At 49.5% G+C, this 17945-nt stretch overlaps 1 protein-coding gene across 1 annotated transcript in view; it reads right to left on the bottom strand.

Annotated features, from left to right (window-relative positions):
* Positions 1 to 17945, bottom strand: part of NIPBL (NIPBL cohesin loading factor) — a 1064356-nt gene that overhangs the window by 902183 nt on the left and 144228 nt on the right. The window contains 1 exon segment of the mRNA XM_030191924.1: positions 5534 to 5685. Within this exon segment, the coding sequence (XP_030047784.1) occupies positions 5534 to 5685 (152 nt within the window).

Genomic DNA, 17945 nt, shown 5'->3' with positions numbered 1-17945 from the left:
GTTGGGGGCCCAGTGAAACTATTCTGAACTTTTGTTTTAATAGATTTTTGTTCAGGGCCCTTAGGTCTAACATGGACCAAACTTCCCCCATGTTCTTGGGGACCAGGACGTACAAGTAAAATCCCCTCTCTTTTTTGCCCTGGTGACATGGGTTCAATCACTCCGTACTATAAAAGGGAAGAGAACTCCTTCATAACTAATTCCCAGTGCTTAGAACTTAATCTGGATGCTCTCGGTGGGCAATTTGGAGGGATTTTCCACCAATAAAGAGTGTAGCTCATCTAGACTTTTGTAAGAACCCACTGTTCTGGCATTACAAGCAGCCACCTTTCATGGAAAAAATTCAGTCTCCCCCCCTACTAGTAGGTCATTTAGAATGAATATTTTTACTGCAACTATGCTCTCCTGGAGCCGGTCAAAAGCCTATCCCTTGCTTTGACTGGGGAGCCAAGCTGGGACATCAAAGCTCTCTACTACTGCTGATGGGAGCGGGAGCTCTGGGCTGCAAGCAGTAGGCCCTACGGCCAAGTACCTCCTAAACTAGGACACAGAAGGAGTGAGCTGGGACACTGATTTGGTGGTGTCAGTACATTTCTTGATGAGATCAGCGACCTCCTCCATCTTGTCACCAAACAAATAGTCTCTCCGGCATGGGATGTTTGCCTGGTTCTCCTGAACTGCTGATTCAAGGCAGATGGCCAGGAGAGCCTGTGCATCCTGATACCCATGGCAGAGGCCCTGGATGCCATGTCAACAACACCATAGGTTGCCTGAGCCATGTGCTTTATACACTCCTTCTGCTTGGTTACCAGCTGGCAAAGCTCTACAGCCTTCTCAGGTAGTAGAGTGTCTTCAAAATCTACCACATTATGCACTAAGTTCCACAAATACATGCTCATGAAGAACTGGTAAGAATGTATGTGGGATAGCATAGCAATCTAAAACATCTTCCTCCCAAAGGACAACAATGAGCTCCCCTCCCCAGGAAACTGAGGAGTGAGCCTTGGAGCTCTTGCCTCTTCTGAGAGCAGATTCGATGACCATGAAGTGGAAGAGAAGGTGGAGCTTCTTGATCCCAGGAGTATTCTGAACTCTACACATAGTTAATCTTCTTGTAAATGGGCTTCACAAAGGGGGGGGGGAGTTCCCACTGCTTCATCTGTACTGCCCTAAGGATGCTGTGCAAGGGCACCGTCACAGCCTCCTTCGGTGCAGCTTCAAGTCAAGAATGTCCAACATCTCAGCCCTAGGCTCATCCTCAACATCCAACTGAAATGAGAAGGATTTAGCCACCTCCTGATAAAAATCTGTGAAAAAGGGTTCCTCAGGGGAAAGTCATAAGAGTATCCATACTGGATCAGACCAATGGTCCCATCTAGCCTAGTATCCTGTTTCCAACAGTGGCCAAGCCAGTTTACAAGTACCTGGCCGAAACCATGGCAACATTCCATGCTACCAATCACAAAGTAATCTCCTTTCATGAGGCATAGTGAGATCTGATGGGATGCAAAGGGACTCTTCCTCCGAGAACACCTCTGGCTTCTGATCAGGTACTCAGCAGTAGTCAATCAAACTCACAGAAGTACTCCTGAGGAGAAACTTCAATCCACTAGCCTGCTGGTCAGGCTCTGGGAGGCATTGCAGAGGGACAGAGGTCCTCCTGTATCCTGAAGAAGCTTCCTCCTCAATACACCGGACAATGTATCCACTAGTGCCAACTCTAATGCCCTTCAAGACATCAGCATTTATGCACAGTGGACAGACATTGAATAGGTCTCCAGGGCAGGTTGAGGAAAGAAGGTGCCTCAAACTCCTCCTGCAGCATGGCCCAGATCCACCCCTCAAGGTCCAACATCAGTAAAGGCCGGGGTCCAGTCTGTTAGGCCACATGCTCAATAGGGATCAGGGTCAAATCAGTGGCCTGGTCCTAGCTCAGTGAAGGCCAACACACCAGCTCTGGTGTCATGGAGAGGGAGATACCCCTCAGCACAGATGCATATCAAATATCAATGGATGTTAATACCCCAGTGCTCCCAATGGCATGCCTCGATGAGTACTGATGCATGCCATCAGTGCCCCTCTGCGTCAACAAGGAGAAAATCAAATCCTTAAGGGTCACTGGTGCGGGATTGGAAGATGCCCAATACCAATAGGCTCCATCAACGCTTAATGTCGAGGAAGGGGGAGACCTCCTCAATGTCAATATGTCCCCAGTATCCAATTCAGCTCCACGTGCCATAGAGACCAATGCCTCTGATGCCAAAGTCGATGGACCAGCTTTATCGGTGTGAAAAATATTTTTGCACTATTGTTGTTAACTACTAAGGCCTCTTGATGAAAGCTGTGAACAGAGTTTACAAAAAGCAGCATTATCGTCAGGTCCCAGACATGATGGGCACACCTAGAATACTTTTTAAAACCACTGAGTGTTTTCTGGGACATGCCAGGAAAAATAGCCAAAGCAAAATCAAACAGCTCAATTTTGTCAAAAAGGGGAAAAACTTACCTGACCAGGTTCTCAAGGCCTAAGAGGGCCAAGGGAGCCAGGGAAACAAATAGGAAACTTATAAAAGTACTAAAAGATCTAAGAATACTAAGGGAAAGAAGGGAAAACCTGGTCCCATGCAAGGAAGAAGTAAAAGGGCACTGAATTTATTTATTGCCTTTTTACCCCCCCCCCCCTCCCCCCCCCCCATTTTCCTTCCTAGTTGTAGGTTCAATGTGGCTTACAGTTATTAAAAAGAATAGCAGTTTGCAGGTTCAAAGGCATAGATGGAAAAAGGCAAAATGGCACATTTGAGGAACAGCAGAAAAACGTGTCCTCTTAGCTCTGCAGAAAGAGAGAGACTGTCCAGGTCTTGTATGACAATGACAAGCAGTAAGGCATGCACATTCATGGTGCACATTCCTAAAGGCTTTATAATATAAACACTGAGGAGCATCTCCACTACAAGCTCTGTCAAATTATGTCACAAAGATGTGAGGATATGATGTCCTGCTTGTCCTCAGAGAAAACACCCTTAGTAAAGATATGATCACTGTTCATTGCTAGTCTGTCATAATAAAATATTAAGCACTAGATAGCAAAGTGCCTGCTTCAGGGGCTACATACAAACTAGATTTTAGCAACAACATCAGAAGTGTATAACAGAGTAATGAGAAGGACCCACCAAATTCAGACACAAAGGGTTATGTATCAAACATGTAAACAGCCTCTCGGCCATTTGGCAGCAAATTCTGTTTGATATTTAGATTGTAAGCCATATGCTTTATACACTCCTATTTGATAATTAGATTGTAAGCTCTGTCGAGTAGGGACTGTCTCTTCACGTTCAAGTGTACAGCGCTGCGTACATCTAGTAGCGCTATAGAAATAAGTAGTAGTAGATACTGCTAGTCAGCAGAGACTTTGTAACCTGCTTATCTTTGGAGAAAAGGAATTACAGCGCCTGTAAAATGTATTGGATATTTTCCTGCATTATGTCTTGAAGTGCATATCTCCTATTTGGCAACCAGATGGTGTTCCTTTGTTGTAAGCTGTTACAGAAAAAAAAAATGTTCTTTCTTTAGTTTTAGCACACAAACAGGAAGCAAGAAGCAGTATAAGCTTGAAATTTTCTTGTTCTGGGCTCTGATTAGCCCAGAAGCTCATTTTAATTTGGAGAGTACTGGATTTTGCTCCAGTCTTAGCAGGGAGAAGAGAAAGACAGATCCCTTTGCTGAGGCTTAGTGAATTATATGTCCTGATCTTCCCAGGTACTTTTTAGAAAGTAAAACAAATGTTTAGTTAGTTGTATAATTGATCCATATTTCAGTTACCTGTTATTGTTTGCTGATTAAACTTCTTTTTGTTCATTGTTCAATATTCTTAATAAACAAGTTTCAGTTTATTGCCTCTTTATCTGAACTGATAAAGAATCCTGGTGGTTTGCGTGTTGTGTCTAGTGCTTCCTCTTCCTCCAACCCAACCCTCCCCCCATACAGTTACAGTTTATATACCACTAACACCAAAAGTTCAAAGCAATTTACAATAAGATTAAAAAATCAAGACAATCTCATGATGAAGAAATAGAAGCATTTTTAACATCTTCCTAAAGTAAATGTATTCAAAATTAATTGTAAAACAAGGAGCATATGCACGTCAGACATTAGGGGCTTGGTAAGAGAGAAGCCTGTCACATATCTTAAATCATTTAATGCCCTTAACTGAAGGAAGGGCAACTGGGGAACAATTTATAGTTATTCTACTCTTAGAGGGAACTACAAATTCAAAGTGGGATAGTAGCTACTCAGGGAAATTACCATTCAGAACATGATGCAGTATACAAGACAATTTATATAGAATACTGGCTTCAATTGGGAGCCAGTGAAGCTCCACATAAAATCTAGAAATTCTGTCCTGTTTACATAAGGGAAAAAACTAGTCTAACAGCAATATTTTGAATCGTTTGCAATCGAAGGATATACCTAGTAGCACCAAGGAATATCAAGTTGTAATAATCTAACTTTGAAAGAAGTAAAGATTGAATATGCAGTCTAAACTGCTCAAACTCAAAAACCCTCTGGATTCTAAACCATTTTCTCATCCCCATCCCCCCAAACACCCCACGACCAACCAAGGGATCATCTCTGGTGGTCTAAAACAGTGGTTCTCAACCTTTCTTCTGTTGTGACACACCTGACAGTATTCATGTGTGTGACACACCGAACACTAAAATACACAGCTAAACAAAAAACTAAATATTTTATTGTTAAAAATGATACAAGGGAATTTAAAAGTAAAATATTCTTAAATAGAATATACTTTAATTTTAACAAGTTTTTTTAAATTACATTTTTTTCAAAAAAGTTTTGATCTTCACTTTATCAATGAGAAATCTGGGGCTGCATGCACTTTTTTCATATGGGATTGTATGGTAGGCAAATTCATAGTAACCTTACAGTCAAGTCAAGAAACTTTAATCCATTCTAGAGTCTATACAGCTTATCATACAAAACAAATATATTTTCAAATTCTGGTGTCACCTTGGTAACAGCAACACAAAATTCCTCTACTGCCAGATACTGTGATGTAACACAAAACCATGTAAATACTCAGAAACTATGCAGCAAACAAAACATATGGACAGCAGACCTGTAGAATTTCTATTTGGTACTGATAGCTGCAGGGTAGTCAAGAAGCAGAAATAGGGATCAGTTATGGAAATTTCAAGGGACACACCTCCCACCTCTTGCAGACAACACTGGTTGAGGAAAGCAGTCACCCTCCTTTCCCACCTCATCTGGCTCTGGGTACAAAATAACATCAATGAGCCCTATCGGAAGTCTCACAGTATTATCACTAGGGGTCAGCTTTTCATATAAAGACAATTTATCATGTAGTAAAGTCATTATCACGTATCTGCCATAGGGCTCTCATTGCATAAAATTTGCTTCCTAACCCCCTTACCCCACCACCAAACGTTTTCCCTCTCTTCTCCCAAAATGCATGCGTATACTTTCATGGCAAAGATGCTTTGCTTTAGTTCATTACCTTGCTGCATCTGAGAATGTGATGTATAATTTGGAGGATGTGAATATGACATGTATCCAGCAGGACTTTGAGGAGCATAGGGACTAGGTACAGGACTGTTCTGCTGTGCCATAAACCTGCTACCCGAATTCGTCTGTGGTGGTACAAATCGACTAGGGGAAAAAAAGTGAATGAAAGTTAGAAAAGGCTTTAAATTAACCATTTCATTATAGCATTTCATTATGATTAAATTCACCTTAACCATTTGCAGTTATTAAGAATATGGAAAAAATTGGCATACACCGTATAAAGCATAAACAACTTCCTCATATCCAGTCTACTTTGATATTCCTGCATGCTTTTATTATTAAATGGAAGAACAAGCAAATACTAATTTTTAAAGCACTTTGCCTACTACAGTAGTCCCTCAATTATCGACGTAAGGGACCAGCCTGTTCGCTGTCGGAAGTGAAAAGTCGGATAATACGAAAAACGTTTACTTTAAAAAGGTTTACTAATAAACCCTATAGGTTAGAATATGTTTTTAAATAAAAATACCTGGTCAATAGGATCGGGTCCAGGTGGTCTGGGTCAGGAGGCAGGACTTACAGTGACACTGCCAAAGCTGAAAGTAGCAGGAAAGTCTGGTGATCCGAGCACAGGGAGGACCAGAGCTCAAGAGGCTCACGGTTGAGGGTTGACACAGGTGTTGAAGCACCATGGTGAATCAGTCAATCTCCACTCAAGCCTGACTCCTGACCTCCTCAGCACATGCGCAGGAAAACCAAACATGCACAACAGAAAACCCCAGCAGGCCCAACATAGTCTGCCCCTCACACTTCCAAGGCATGCACTCAGTCAGCCTGGACTCCTCAGGCAACGCATCAGTGCAGCCCAATGCTGCCTGTTCACCATGATACTCCAGCACCCAGCACCCACAGCAGCCCTCAATCGCAAGCCTCTTCAGCACCAATCTTGGCTGGGCTCAGATTACCACTGCAATGTCACTGCCAGTCCTGCCAAGGCTAGGATCACTGGACCTTCCTAATACCGCAGCAACTTTCAGCTGTGGCAATGTCACTGCCAGTCCTGCCTCCTGATCCAGACCACCTGGACCTGATCCTGTTGACCAAGTATTTTCATTTAAAAACACATTCTAACTACAGGACTACACTAACACTAATAAGCAAAGAAAAAAATATTGTAGAGCAGCCAATTTAAGCACAAATATAGAGAAGTGATGTCACTGGGGGGGGGGGGGGAGGCAGATATGGCAGATGGTCGATTATTGAAGGTCGGATAATGAAGACTATACTGTAAAGCGAAAGCTACATACCTGTAGAAGGTATTCTCCGAGGACAGCAGGCTGATTGTTCTCACGAACAGGTGACGTCCACAGCAGCCCCCCCGATCGGAGATCTTTACTAGCAACAGCGTTTGCTAGCCCTCGCATGCACCGTGCACATGCGCAACCGTCTTCCCGCCCGAACGCTCTCCTGTTCGTCAGTCCAGTACATAGCAAAGACTTAGACAAAGGAAGACACAACTCCAAAGGGGAGGCGGGCGGGTTTGTGAGAACAATCAGCCTGCTGTCCTCGGAGAATACCTTCTAAAGGTATGTAGCTTTCGCTTTCTCCGAGGACAAGCAGGCTGCTTGTTCTCACAAATGGGGTATCCCTAGCCCCCAGGCTCACTCAAAACAACAAACATTGGTAGGGTATGATACATACCTGTAGCAGTTGTTCTCCGAGGACAGCAGGCTGATTGTTCTCACGACTGGGTGACGTCCGCGGCAGCCCCCACCAACCGGAAATAAGCTTCGCGGGACGGTCGACACGCAGGGCACGCCCACCGCGCATGCGCGGCCGTCTTCCCGCCCGTGCGCGACCGCTCCCGCCAGTTGAATGACTAGCAAAAAATATGAAATACACAACTCCAAAGGGGAGGAGGGAGGGAAGGTGAGAACAATCAGCCTGCTGTCCTCGGAGAACAACTGCTACAGGTATGTATCATACCCTTTCTCCGAGGACAAGCAGGCTGCTTGTTCTCACGACTGGGGTATCCCTAGCTCTCAGGCTCACTCAAAACAAGAACCCAGGTCAATTGAACCTCGCAACGGCGAGGAAACAACAGAAATTGACCTACGAAGAACAACTAACTGAGAGTGCAGCCTGACCAGAATAAATTCGGGTCCTGGAGGGTGGAGTTGGATTTACACCCCAAACAGATTCTGCAGCACCGACTGCCCGAACCGACTGTCGCGTCGGGTATCCTGCTGGAGGCAGTAATGCGATGTGAATGTGTGGACAGATGACCACGTCGCAGCCTTGCAAATCTCTTCAATAGTGGCTGACATCAAGTGGGCCACTGACGCTGCCATGGCTCTAACACTATGAGCCGTGACATGACCCTCAAGAGTCAGCCCAGCCTGGGCGTAAGTGAAGGAAATGCAATCTGCTAGCCAATTGGAGATGGTGCGTTTCCCGACAGCGACCCCTAGCCTGTTAGGGTCGAAAGAAACAAACAATTGGGCGGACTGTCTGTGGGGCTGTGTCCGCTCCAAGTAGAAGGCCAATGCTCTCTTGCAGTCCAATGTGTGCAACTGACGTTCAGCAGGGCGGGTATGCGGCCTGGGGAAGAATGTTGGCAAGACAATTGACTGGTTAAGATGGAACTCCGACACCACCTTCGGCAGGAACTTTGGGTGGGTGCGGAGCACTACTCTGTTGTGATGAAATTTGGTATAAGGAGCATGAGCTACTAGGGCTTGAAGCTCACTGACCCTACGAGCTGAAGTAACTGCCACCAAGAAAATGACCTGCCAGGTCAAGTACTTCAGATGGCAGGTATTCAGTGGCTCAAAAGGAGGTTTCATCAGCTGGGTGAGGACGACGTTGAGATCCCATGACACAGTAGGAGGCTTGACAGGGGGCTTTGACAAAAGCAAGCCTCACATGAATCGAACGACTAAAGGCTCTCCAGAGATGGCTTTTCCTTCCACACGATAATGGTAAGCACTAATCGCACTAAGATGAACTCGTACAGAGTTGGTCTTAAGACCAGACTCAGACAAGTGCAGAAGGTATTCAAGCAGGATCTGTGTAGGACAAGACCGAGGATCTAAGGCCTTACTGTCACACCAGACGGCAAACCTCCGCCATAGAAAGAAGTAACTCTTTTTAGTGGAATCTTTTCTGGAAGCAAGGCCCGGGAGACACCCTCGGAGAGACCGGAGGCAAAATCTACGTTCTCAACATCCAGGCCATGAGAGCCAGAGACCGGAGGTTGGGATGCAGAAGCGCCCCCTCGTTCTGAGTAATGAGGGTCGGAAAACACTCCAATCTCCACGGTTCTTCGGAGGACAACTCCAGAAGAAGAGAAACCAGATCTGACGCAGCCAGAAAGCAGCAATCAGAATCATCGTGCCTCGGTCTTGCCTGAGTTTCAGCAAAGTCTTCCCCACAAAAGGTATAGGAGGATAAGCATACAGGAGGCCTTCCCCCCAATGGAGGAGAAAGGCATCCGACGCTAGCCTGCCGTGTGCCTGAAGTCTGGAACAGAACAGAGGCAGCTTGTGGTTGGTCTGAGAGGCGAAAAGGTCCACCGAGGGGGTGCCCCACGCTCGGAAGATCTTGCGTACCACTCTGGCATGGAGCGACCACTCGTGCGGTTGCATGACTCTGCTCAGTCTGTCGGCCAGACTGTTGTTTACGCCTGCCAGGTACGTGGCTTGGAGGAGCATGCCGAACCGACACGCCCAACGCCACATCCCGACGGCCTCCTGGCACAGGGGGCGAGATCCGGTGCCCCCCTGCTTGTTGACGTAATACATTGCAACCTGATTGTCTGTCCGAATTTGGATAATTTGACAGGACAGCCGATCTCTGAAAGCCTTCAGTGCGTTCCAGATCGCTCGGAGCTCCAGGAGGTTGATCTGCAGATCCTTTTCCTGGAGGGACCACAGACCCTGAGTGTGGAGCCCATCGACATGGGCTCCCCACCCCAGGCGAGATGCATCCGTCGTCAGCACTTTCGTGGGCTGCGGAATTTGGAATGGACGTCCCAGGGTCAAATTGGTCCGGATGGTCCACCAGAGCAGTGAAGTGCGGCAACTGGTGGAGAGGCGGATGACATCTTCTAGATTCCCGGTGGCTTGAAACCACTGGGAAGCTAGGGTCCATTGAGCAGATCTCATGTGAAGACGAGCCATGGGAGTCACATGAACTGTGGAGGCCATATGACCCAGAAGTCTCAACATCTGCCGAGCTGTGATCTGCTGAGACGCTCTGGTCTGCGAAGCCAGGGCCAAGAGATTGGTAGCCCTCGCTTCGGGAAGGTAGGCCTGAGCCGTCTGGGTATTCAGCAGCGCTCCTATGAATTCCAGAGACTGAGTAGGCTGGAGATGGGACTTTGGGTAATTTATCACAAACCCCAGCAGCTCCAGAAGTTGAATAGTGCACTGCATGGACCGGAGGGCTCCTGCCTCCGAGGTGCTCTTGACCAGCCAATCGTCGAGATATGGGAACACGTGCACTCCCAGCTTGCGGAGATACGCCGCCACCACCACGAGGCACTTTGTGAACACTCGTGGGGCAGAGGCGAGCCCAAAGGGCAGCACACAATACTGAAAGTGCCGTGCGCCCAGGCGGAATCTGAGATACTGTCTGTGAGCTGGCAGTATCGGGATGTGAGTGTATGCGTCCTTTAAATCCAGGGAACATAGCCAATCGTTTTTCTGAATCATTGGCAGAAGGGTGCCCAAGGAAAGCATCCTGAACTTTTCTTTGACCAGGAATTTGTTCAGGCCTCTCAGGTCTAGGATGGGACGCATCCCCCCTGTTTTCTTTTCCACAAGGAAGTACCTGGAATAGAATCCCTGCCCTTCCTGCCCGGGTGGTACGGGCTCGACCGCATTGGCGCTGAGAAGGGCGGAGAGTTCCTCTGCAAGTACCTGCTTGTGAAGGGAGCTGAAAGACTGAGCTCCCGAAGGACAATTTGGAGGCAGGGAGGCCAAATTCAGGGCGTATCCGCACCGCACTATTTGGAGAACCCACTGGTCGGAGGTTATGAGAGGCCACCTTTGGTGAAAAAATTTTAACCTCCCTCCGACCGGCAGATCGTCCGGTACGGACACTTGTAGGGCGGCTATGTTCCCGTGGATCCAGTCAAAAGCCCGTCCCCGGCTTTTGCTGTGGAGGCGCAGGGGGCTGCTTAGGCGCACGCTGTTGACGAGAACGAGCGCGCTGGGGCTGTCCCTGTGCCTGACGAGGCCTTCGGGCCGGCTGGTTGTACCTACGCTTCGCAAAAGAATAGGGTGCAGCCTGCCGTGCCCGGGAAAAAACGCCCACCCGTGGGGGCGGGTGCTGAAGGCGCCCGGTGGGAGAGCTTGTCGAGAGCGGTTTCCCGCTGATGCAGTTGGTCCACCATCTGCTCGACCTTCTCACCGAAAATGTTATCCCCCCGGCAAGGGACGTCAGCCAGTCTCTGCTGGGTGCGGTTGTCCAGGTCAGAGGCACGCAGCCATGAGAGCCTGCGCATCACTATACCTTGGGCCGCAGCACGAGATGCCACGTCACAGGTGTCAAAAATCCCCCTGGACAGGAACTTTCTGCACGCCTTCAGCTGCCTGACCACCTCCTGATAAGGCCTGGACTGCTCCGGCGGGAGCTTATCGACCAGGTCCGCCAGCTGTTGCACATTGGTCCGCATGTGGATGCTCATATAGAGCAGGTAAGATTGGATGCGGGTCACGAGCATGGAGGATTGGTAGGCCTTCCTCCCAAATGAGTCCAGAGTGCGAGACTCCCGCCCCGGGGGCGCCGAGGCGGTATCCCTCGAACTCCGTGCCCTCTTGAGAGCAGAATCCACGACCGCTGAGTCATGGGGCAACTGGGGCCGCATGAGCTCTGGGTCAGAGTGGATCCTGTACTGGGACTCTGCTTTCTTGGGAATGGTGGGATTAGTTAGTGGTCGCACCCAGTTCCGGAGCAGCGTCTCCTTCAGGACATTGTGCAGCGGTACCGTGGAGGACTCTCTAGGTGGTGATGGATAGTCGAGGACCTCGAGCATCTCGGCCCTCGGCTCTTCCACAGAGACCACGGGAAAGGGAATGCTTATAGACATATCCCGCACAAAGGAGGCAAAGGAGAGACTCTCAGGAGGTGAGTAAGGAGCATGAGCTACCAAGGCTTGAAGCTCACTGACTCTGCGAGGTTGAAGTAACTGCAACCAAGAAAAATGACCTTCTGGGTCAAGTACATCAGATGGCATGAATTCAGTGGCTCGAAAGGAGGTTTCATCAGCTGGGTGAGGAATGACACTGAGATCCCATGACACTGTAGGAGGTTTGATGGGGGTGCTTTGTCAAAGCAAACCTCTCATGAAGCGAACAACTAAAGGCTGTCCTGAGATTGGATTACCTCCCACACGGTAATGGGTAGCCACTAATCGCACTAAGATGAACTCGTACAGGAGTTGGTATTAAGACCAGACTCAGACAAGTGCAGAAGGTATTCAAGCAGGATCTGTGTAGGACAAGACCGAGGATCTAAGGCCTTACTGTCACACCAGACGGCAAACCTCCGCCATAGAAAGAAGTAACTCCTTTTTAGTGGAAATCTTTCTGGAAGCAAGGCCCGGGAGACACCCTCGGAGAGACCGGAGGCAAAATCTACCGTTTCTCAACATCCAGGCCATGAGAGCCAGAGACCGGAGGTTGGGATGCAGAAGCGCCCCCTCGTTCTGAGTAATGAGGGTCGGAAAACACTCCAATCTCCACGGTTCTTCGGAGGACAACTCCAGAAGAAGAGAAACCAGATCTGACGCAGCCAGAAAGCAGCAATCAGAATCATCGTGCCTCGGTCTTGCCTGAGTTTCAGCAAAGTCTTCCCCACAAAAGGTATAGGAGGATAAGCATACAGGAGGCCTTCCCCCCAAACCAGGAGAAAAGCATCCAACGCTAGTCTGCTGTGGGCCTGAACTCTGGAACAGAACTGAGGGACCTTGTGGTTGGCTCGGGTAGCAAAGAGATCCACCAAGGGGGTGCCCTACGCTTGGAAGATCTCGTGGACCACTTTGAAATTGAGCGACCACTCGTGAGGTTGCATGATCCTGCTCAATCTGTCGGCCAGACGGTGTTTACACCTACCAGATATGTGGCCTGAAGACACATGCCGCATCGGCGAGCCCCAAAGCCACATTCTGACGGCTCCTGACACAGAGGACGAGATCCGGTGCCCCCCTGCTTGTTGATGTAATACATGGCAACCTGGCTGTCATGTCTGAATGTTGAATAATTTGTTGGGACAGCCGATCCCTGAAAGCCCTTAGAGCGTTCCAGACCTGCTTGATACTCCAGGAGATTGATCTGTAGACCTTGTTCCTGGAGGGACTAACTTCCTAGGTGTGAAGTCCATCGACATGAGCTCCCCATCCAGGAGAGACGCATCCGTCATCAGCACTTTTTGTGGCTGAGGAATTTGGAAGGGACATCCCAGAGTCCAAATTGGGATCGCACTGTCCCACCACTGCAGGGATTGAAGAAAACTGGTGGACAGCTGGACTACATCCTGTAGATCCCCAGCAGCTTGGTACCACTGGGAAGCTAGGGTCCATTGAGCTGATCTCATGTGAAGATGAGCCATGGGAGTCACATGAACTGCGGAGGCCATGTGGCAGAGCAATCTCAACATCTGCCGAGCTGTGATCTGCTGACATGCCCGCACCCAGGAAACGAGGGACAGAAGATTGTCGGCCCTCGCTTCCGGAAGGTAGGCACGAGCTGTCTGAGAATCCAGCAGAGCTCCTATGAATTCGAGTTTTTGAACTGGAAGAAGGTGGGACTTTGGATAACTTATCACAAACCCTAGTAGCTCTGATCTCATCCCATGGCTTTCAATACCACCTTTACGCTGATGATACCCACATCTACCTCTCTGCTCCGGATATCTCAGCTGAAATCCAGACCAAGTATCGGCCTGCCTGTCTGAAATCGCTGCCTGGATGTCTCACCACCACCTGGAACTAAACATGACCAAAACCAAGCTTCTCCTCTTTCCCCCCGTTCTCTATTTCGGTAGATAACACTCATCCTCCCTGTCCCGTCTGCGCGCAACCTTGGAGTCATCTTTGACTCCGCTCTCTCATTCGCTGCTCATATTCAGCAGATTGCCAAACCTGTCGTTTCTTTCTCTATAATATTAACAAAATTCACACCTTTCCTCTCCGAGGACGCTACCAAAACCCTTACCCACACCCTTATCACCTCTCGCCTAGACTACTGCAATTTTGCTTCTCGCTGGTCTCCCGCTCAGCCATCTATCTCCTCTTCAATCTGTCCCAAAACTCTGCTGCGCATCTTATATTCCGCCAGAGTCGCTATACTCACGTTAGCCCTCTCCTCAAGTCACAACACTGGCTCCCTATCCGCTTCCGCATACGGTTCAAACTTCTCCTTTTGACCTACAAGTGCATCCACTCCGCAGCTCCTCAGTACCTTTCCGCTCTCATCTCTCCCTACACTCCTCCCCGTGAACTCAGTTCACTGGGTAAATGTATCCTGTCGTCCCCCTTCTCCCCCACTGCTAACTCCCGGCTCCGTTCCTTCTATCTCGCTGCTCCCTATGCCTGGAATAGACTCCCTGAGCCAGTACGTCAGGCACAGGTCCTCTGGCTGTCTTCAAGTCTAGGCTTAAAGCCCACCTCTTTGCTACTGCTTTCGACTCCTAACCATGACTCTCTCACTCAACACCCTCACTTATCACTCCTACCACTGCAATTTCCCCACCCCTGTCTGTTCGTCTGTCCAATTTAGATTGTAAGCTCTGTTGAGCAGGGACTGTCTTTTTCATGTTAATTTGTACAGCGCTGCGTAAGTCTAGTAGCGCTATAGAAATGTTTAATAGTAGTAGTAGTAGCTCCAGGAGTCGATAAGTCCATCTGCACGGACTGTAGAGCTCCTGCCTCGGAGGTGTTCTTCACCAGCCAATCGTCACGGTAAGGGAAACACGTACACTCCCGGTCTGCGTAGAGACGCCGCCACTACCGCCAGGCATTTTGTGAACACCCTGGGCACGGAGGCGAGACCAAAGGGTAGCACAAAATACTGAAACTGCAGTGTTCCCAGATGGAATCGAAGATACTGTCTGTGAGCTGGCAGTATCGGGATAGGAGTGTAAGCATCCTTTAAGTCCAGAGAGCATAGCCAATCGTTTTCCTGAATCAAGGGAAGAAGGGTGCCCATGGAAAGCATCCTGAACTTTTCTCGGACCAGATATCTGTTCAGGGCCCTTAGGTCTAGGATGGGACGCATCCCCCGTTTTCTTTTCTACAAGGAAGTACCTGGAATAGAATCCCAACCCTTCTTACCCCGGTGGCACGAGCTCGACTGCATTGGCACTGAGAAGGGCGGAGAGTTCCTCTGCAAGTACCTGCTTGTGCTGGAAGCTGAAGGACTGAGCTCCCGCTAGGCAATTTGGAGGTTTTGTGACCAAATTGAGGGAGTACTCTAGCCGGACTATTTGAAGAACCCACTGGTCGGAGGTTATGAGAGGCCACCTTTGGTGAAAAAATTTTAACCTCCCCCGAACCGGTAGATCGTCCAGCGCAGACACTTTGATTGCGGCTATGCTCTGCTGGAGCCAGTCAAAAGCTCGTCCCTTGCTTTTGCTGGGGAGCTGCAGGGGCCTAGGGAGGCGCATGCTGTTGACGAGAACGAGCGCGCTGGGGTTTGGCCTGGGCAGCAGGCTGGCGAGAAGGAGGATTGTACCTACGCTTATTAGAAGAATAGGTAACAGTCCGCCTCCCCCCATAAAAACGTCTACCGTTGAGGTAGATGCTGAAGGCATCTGGTGGGAGAATTTGTCTAAAGCGGTGTCCCGCTGGTGGAGCTGTTCTACCACCCTGTTCGACCTTTTCTCCAAAAATATTATCCCCCTGGCAAGGAGAGTCCGCTATCCACTGCTGGAGCCTATTCTCCAGGTCTGAGGCGCGCAGCCATGAGAGTCTGCGCATCACCACACCTTGAGCAGCGGCCCTGGATGCGACATCAAAAGTATCGTAAACACCCCTGGCCAGGAATTTACGACACGCCTTCAAGCTGCCTGACCCCTGCTGAAAGGCTTGGCTTGCTCAGAGGGGAGCATGTCCACCAAGTCTGCCAACTGCCGCACATTTTCCGCATATGAATGCTCATGTAGAGCTGGTAGGACTGAATTTTGGAAATGAGCATAGCAGAATGGGTAGGCCTTCCTCCCAAAAGAATCCAAGGTTCTAGAGTCTTTGCCCAGGGGCACCGAAGCATACCTCTCTACAAACTCTTGACTTCTTAAGGGCCAGATCCACCACACTAGAGGTCGTGAGGCAACTGAGTCCGCACCAACTCCGGATCCCCATGGATCCGATACTGGGATTCGATCTTCTTGGGAATGTGGGTAGATTAGTTAGCAGCTTCGCCCAGTTCGCCAGCAATGTCTTCTTGAGGACATGATGCAGTGGTACTGTGGACGATTCCTAGGTGGTGAAGGATAGTCCAAAGCTCAACATTTCAGCCCTTGACTCATCCTCCATAACCACAGGGAAGGGAATGGCCATAGACATTTCCCAGACAAAGGCCCGCGAAAGATAGAGAGAAAGCTGTCTTTCAGGACAGGGAGTAGGATTAGAAGGAAGACCATCAGACTCCTCATCTGAGAAATATCTGATGTCTTCCTCTGCTTCCCACGAGGCCTCACCATTGGTGTCGGACACCAGTTCATGAACTTCTGCCGAAGCCGTGCGCCCTCGACTTCCGTAGGAACATGCCCACGGTGGGAGCATCGAGAGCAGACGCCCGCACCGGCGGCAATGCAGCTCCCGCCATCGATGTCCGTTGGGAGTCCAGCCTGGGAGGCAGCTGACGCCGTATCGGGAGACCTCACTACGGACGAGGGCCCAGCCAGTCACCTCAGTCATCGGTACCGGCAGCGCAAGCACCCCCGGTACGGGAAGGGCCGCAACAGCTCTTCCGGATCCTGGAAGGATGGTCCTGAGGCTCCGTTTAGAGTGCCTGTCGGAGAGGCAAGGAGTCCGGTACGGCGACGAGCTTCGAAATCTGTTCAGGACGCGGAAGGCTGGTCCGGGCTGTTCCACAGGGGAGCGCATCGGACACCTCCTGAATGGAGGAGTGAGCGGTCCCCCGATATCCGACGCTTGGGTGCGGTCGGTAACGGCGACCCATGAGCTCTCGGTACCACGTCTAGAAGGTGACCGATGACGATGCTTCTTTGCCTTGCACAATAGCACATCACCGGTACCTCCCAGTAACCGAAGAGGAGGACGTCCGAATCCAAACGTCTTCCTGTGGGCCGCGGGTCCCAAAGAGGTCGATCCGGGGGGGTCTGTACCGCAGGTGCCCTCAAGACAGACGGAGACCTACTCGAGGGCTCACCACCACCACAGGGGAATGGACAGCCTTCACCCTGCACTCCGGAGCGAACATGCAAGCAACCCTCCGATGACATCGACTACCACCGCATAACTTCGGTATCGAAGACACTGGTCACCGGCAGAAGAACTGGGTACCGCAGACGTCGACGCACCGGATGATGACCTCAGTACCAAAAACGTCGAAGCAAAGGACGAGGCCCTGAACAACAGATTCCACTGGGCCAATCTCGCCGCCTGAGTCCGCTTCTTCAAAAGAAGGCAGAGAGTACAGGCCTGGGGGCGATGCCCGGCCCCAGACACTGAAGGCATGGAAACGTGCCTGTCAGTGAGGGAGATAGTCCCGGTCTGCCACTGGGTGCAGTTTTGAAGCCGCTGGTAGGCTTCGAGGACATGGCAGAAAAATCACGCCGGCGAAGTCAAAATTTGTGATGATGGCTAATGGCACCAAAAATTTAGAAAAAAACCCGTACGGGCGCGCGAAAAAGGACGCACCCAACAACAAAAGGAAACTTACAGGGAAAAAACCTCGACGTAAGGGAAGTTTGTTTGTTTTGTTTAAACTAAGGACACACAACAGAAAAAGAGAAAAAATCGGACACTTCCGAACGGAAAGAACACCAGCGAAAAGACGCGAGGGGTCTCTTGGGCACAGACCGACCGAAAAACAGCCACAGAAAAAAGAAGGACTGACGAACACAAGCGTGTTCGGGCGGGAAGACGGGCCCCGCGCATGCGCACGCGAGGGCTAGCAAACGCTGTTGCTAGTGAAGATCTCCAATTGGAGGGGCTGCCGTGGACATCACCCATTCTTGAGAACAAGCAGCCTGCTTGTCTTCGGAGAATTAAAAATATATATATATTCATTTGCATTTGTACTTAAGAGATAAGTCTGCTAAGAATCCGATCAGAAATATGATGGGGAAAGTATAGTGTGTCTTGTAATCATATGGGTCAAAGGCCTGATGGTTTTCTTTCATGCTTATTTGGCACAGCACTCCCACTTTTGGTG

Source organism: Microcaecilia unicolor, chromosome 2, assembly GCF_901765095.1.
Source record: "Microcaecilia unicolor chromosome 2, aMicUni1.1, whole genome shotgun sequence".
Taxonomy (NCBI): domain Eukaryota; kingdom Metazoa; phylum Chordata; class Amphibia; order Gymnophiona; family Siphonopidae; genus Microcaecilia; species Microcaecilia unicolor.
Note: the sequence above shows the minus strand (reverse complement) of the source record. Positions and strands in the feature narration are given on the sequence as shown.